Genomic DNA, 5,000 nt, shown 5'->3' with positions numbered 1-5,000 from the left:
ATCCAGCTGAGGGGGGCGAGGGCAAGGCCCCTGTAGCCGTGGCCAAATAAAGTGTGACAGGTAAATGGACCTTCTGCCAGCCGAGGAGTCTTCTGGGAGTGTCAAGCTGTGATCGGAACGCCGGCTTAGCACCGAGAGAGGAGTTGAACAAAAACAAAGCCGTAAATTGATATCGCCCTCTCCTTTTTGTGGAGGGGAGGGGATTGTATCAACTGACCTGAAAGCCAGACTGAAAACACAAACACGCACATCCGCATACACACAGGCACACACACACACACAGAATGGACACTCCTATACTTATACACACCGTGTGTCGAACAAAGAGACTACGGCATCTCAGCACACAATGAAAAAACTGTTCTCTAAGTCCCACGGTGCCGTGGAAATCCCCCTCTACATGTGCATCTTCATTGCCTACACAAGCCTGGCTCCTCCTTACCACTCCCAACACACACAAACACACACACACGCACACACACACACACACACACACACACACACACACACACACACACACACACACACACACACACACACACACACACACACACACACACACACACACACACACACACACACACACACACACACACACACACACACACACAGACACAGAAAACTGAAATGAGAGGCCAGACTGCCAGACTGATACCAGGGCAGTCCGTTCTGTGCCAACTGTGAGCATTACTTCAGGGTTGCCTGTTCCTTGGCCCTTGTGCTGGAAAACTCTTAACACACGACTAAAGAGCTGTTTAGACCGCACACATAATTCAGCACACGCTCAGATAGAGCAGACCGCCCACTTATTGAGATTTATTAGTGTATAGCCAGGCAATTATCAGAGAATTATCAGAGAACTAGGCGGCTGGCAGGAAACAAAGAGCTACAATGCTGCCAACTACAATTCAAAGCAATCTCTCTTTAAAATAGACAAATATGGTAAGGAACAGCTGGAAACTGGGCGGGGAGATGCCCACGTGATATGCACTAATCACAACGGCAAAGGAGCAAACGGGGAGAAGTGTTGTGGGATCCCAAGTCAAAGCAATTTCACAACTCAAACAAGCAAGACTTCTTCTCACCATCACAACTGCACCAATACAAACTACTGTGGGTGGAAGAGCAGAGAGAGAAAGAGAGAGACAGAGAGAGAGAGAGAGAGAGAGAGAGAGAGAGAGAGAGAGAGGGAGAGATGAGGAGGAGGGGGGTTGAGTGGATTGAGGATTTTGAGATTGAGGAGATAATACAAGACAGATGGGTGAAATCTTGAGGAACAGAAAGAGAGAGGAAGGGAAAAGCAGAGAAGAGGAAAGAGGAGAGGAGCGGAGAGGAGTGGAGAGGAAAGGAGGTCTTCACCATCGTGTAGAGGTTTTGGCAGCCAGGCTGGTAGTTGAGGCACTTTTTAATCTGCGCTGTGATTTCATAAATATCTCCAGGCCTTGAAACAGTAAACTTGCTTCAAAGGCAGCATGACTACTACAACAACAACAGCAGCAACAAGTCCAGCGGCTGCACGCAACCCATGAAGTCATCTGTGCTAAGGAAGCTGCTTCACATTAGCAGATCTGTCTAACATGAACACTAGAAAATGCCTGTACAAAAATAGCTTTTAAAAGTGATTATTTATATGGACATAATTATAATTGCTACTGAATTATTGCAATTAGCTGAATGTGTAATTGTAATGAGAATGTGTAATAATTGCTATTGCAGTTATTGGTTGGTTGATAATTTCATTAGATATCTGAAAACATATATATAACAAATAAGAGTCTATTCATACATAAATAGACATAAATAGTACAGCTTGACACTCAACAATTGAAGGTGTCTGTATAATGTAACAATTTCATAAATATGTAAAATATGTTGTACTGCATTTTAAGGTCACAAAACATTATCACTTCTGGTTTTTACTGACGGGAAATTAAATTGAAAGAATTAAAAATACATCTAACTCCAATGTAGTAGTTTCACAAAATCTGCGCAGAATTTCATGAGCAGAATTTTAAACCAGATCCAATTAAAGAAAAGGAGGTTGTCATTTATAATTCATTTCCTTCCTTTTGTAATGATTTCCCAACTTTACCCCCCCCCCCCCCCCCCCTGAAAATGAGACTGAGACAGAGGCCTCCCTGCATTCCTGCCAGTGGGCTTATCTGCCTAGGAGAGCGAGTAGGTGCACAAGAGGGTCTGTAAAACTTCAGATTCACTGACACACCCCCCCCCCCCCCCCCCCCCCCCACACACACACACACACACACAGAGAGAGAGAGAGAGAGAGAGAGCGAGCGAGCGAGAGAGAGAGAGAGAGAGAGAGAGAGAGAGAGAGAGAGCGTGGGTGAAGGTCTCCTCTCAGATATAGCGCCCACTGGTATTTTGAGCAATTATGGCAGAATACGAGAGTGAGTTTTGATTCTCATTTCCTTTTTCAAATCGCCAAAATGACAGACTGTTCTGTGCTCAATCTTGTACACTTAGTGCTTTTTAGGGTCTGAGTTAAGTGCTACTGTTTCTGCTACTGCTACTGCTTGGGCTTATTTGGTTATTACAATTCTTGTTTTTTTGGTTAGGAAAAATACAGTAAACCATCAAATTGGTTTTCTTTTGATTTTCTCTGTTCTTATACAATAGCTGATAATACTGAATTATGAAATCAATATTTTGATGATGTTTAATTCATTTGATTAATGAAAAACAAACAAACCAAAAAAAAAAAACCTGAACGCAACATAATTTGCCCCAAAACATAATTTGAGTAGCGAATAAGAAGAGTGAGAGTTTGGTTTTTGCATCAGATGTTAAAATCCTAAAATTTTGGATTTTGTCATTATCATTTTCATTTATTGGTAAAAAATGAATTAAAGAAAAATATGAAAAAATGATTAATGACAAGAAATCACAAGAAAATGATTTATTTAAAATTAAGAACAATAAGTGTCCAAAATTGTACATGGCTTTCAATTTCTTTTTTTTATGATTTTGTTTAAAGAGTCAGTACCCAGTCCCTCTACTCAAATCATGATCCAGCACACCAAGCTTGGAATAAAATTGGTGAAAAACCAAAGGCTATGATTTATTACCAAACTAATGAACCGTTATTTATAACTGTAATAACTACTGACAACATCCATATTAACACTATTTAAAAATATATAATTTATATATCTAGTAACTGCTTAGCCAGCTAATGTGGCAGGGATTACTGCTGTAGGTCAATAGCAAACTAAGAAGAACCAGAGACAACTAGAGTGTTTATATATACACCTGAATTAGCATTAAAAGTCCAACATGCTCAAGGGCTTTTACATTTCAAATGTCTCTCTCTCTCTCTCTCTCTCTCTCTCTCTCTCTCTCTCTCTCTCTTTCGCTCTCTCTCTCCTTCTTGTCCATTCTCTCTCTCTCTCATAAATGTAGGTTAGTCCACAGGCATTAGACCATGGCACTGACGTGTACAATGCCTACGGTGTGGTGAAATCCCCTCTAATCTCTCAACTTTACAACTGCAGCTAACACCACAACAAGCAGGACTCCCGTAAATACGCGCGCGCGCGCACACACACACACACACACACACACACACACACACATGCAAATGAGGATGGGACACATAAACACACACATTTTCTGAATTCTCTTAGACTAACCACTATAACAAAACAAGGTATTTCGTTTTTACCGTGGACTAGATGACTAGCACAGCACAGGGGGTGTAGACTGTTTAATTCAAAATGGCACTTCAGGTTCAGGTACTATTTAGTGGCTAAAGTGCTTGACTGAATCAGGGCCTGTATTCACAAAGCATCTCAAAGCTAAAAGTAGCTCCTAACTTGGCGATTTAGTAGAAACTATGGGGTGTCAGTCCTAACCTTGGGACTCCCCATTTTTTTATTTTTGTTTACCAAGAGTGATTCACAAAGTCCCTTAGCGTTTAAAGTAGCACCTAAGTCTGGGAAAACTTAAAAGTAGCCACCGAGACCATCTCAGCATCTATCATTCCACATGACAATATTTTAGGATGAAGATACATCATTTCTGAAACAATTTTTGAGTCTCAATCGCGAGGGAATACTAGCAACTGAAACAACTCACTCACTGCTTACATGAAATTGAATGTAACATTTTTTTTGTACAAATAAACTAGCTCTTGTCTACACAAACATGTCATGATACATAAGCATTTTAAAAACTGTGCGAAGATACTCAGTCTATGGGCAGCATATTCCATTACTATTTAATTTGTTTCCTATGTCCATATTATTTATACATGTATTTATGTATGTATGTATTTATGTATATTTCTCATTCTATTCTGTGCATGCCTGCCCACCGGCACAAACCTGTCACTCATCAACAAATCACGGAGATCATTCCAAGCCAGGCATGAGACTTGACGTCAGCCATAGCAACGGACTCTTAGCGTGGGAGTTCTCCGTTTTCCTCAGCAAAAATGGTAAGATAAATGCTTTGTGAATATAGGCCCAAGTCTCTAAATGAGAGTAATTTCCTACATCAATAAATACTTACCATTAGTCGGGTATATTTTAATGCGCACTAAATAAAACAAAAAAATAAATGAAAAAAACTTTAGTATACACATAGTATATATGCTCTACCCCCTGTCAATGAAATGTAATCTCACAATGGCAGTGTTCATGGATTTGGAATGGATCAATTGCAAGTGCTTCTGAAGTTTCTCTCTTTGTCCATGTGGGTGTGTATCGTGGGACGCGGCAGCCTTTCTGGAGCCTGTAGCTCAGATGGCTAAAGGACTAAAGGACCAACATCACTTAAAAAAGGTGAGGCAGAGTGATGGTAATGAAAGCACATCGGCCTTGAGAGCACTTCCCTTGCATTAGCAAGCAGTGACCTATGTCCATCGGTATGGGCTGTGTGGTGTGTACTAGATATAGGGCATATATTTATTTATTTAGTTTTTTTTTCCCCCTTTGAGGCACTGAGGAACAGTACTAGCATCCCTGTGTGCACGTCTACTG

The 5,000-nt window shown here is 40.8% G+C and overlaps 1 protein-coding gene across 9 annotated transcripts in view; it reads right to left on the bottom strand.

Moving 5' to 3' along the window:
• Positions 1–5,000, bottom strand: part of tenm3 (teneurin transmembrane protein 3) — a 478,631-nt gene that overhangs the window by 192,375 nt on the left and 281,256 nt on the right. For 5 of the 9 annotated variants that reach the window (XM_031560115.2, XM_042703120.1, XM_042703121.1 and 2 more), the window contains exon 8: positions 4,531–4,557. The exons of the other annotated variants lie outside the window; for them this stretch is intronic. In XM_031560115.2, coding sequence (XP_031415975.1) covers positions 4,531–4,557 — 27 coding nt within the window. The remainder of the gene's footprint in view (positions 1–4,530; positions 4,558–5,000) is intronic. 9 annotated transcript variants of the gene reach the window in all.

Source organism: Clupea harengus, chromosome 22, assembly GCF_900700415.2.
Source record: "Clupea harengus chromosome 22, Ch_v2.0.2, whole genome shotgun sequence".
NCBI lineage: Eukaryota > Metazoa > Chordata > Actinopteri > Clupeiformes > Clupeidae > Clupea > Clupea harengus.
This window is presented reverse-complemented; position numbering and strand designations above follow the sequence as displayed.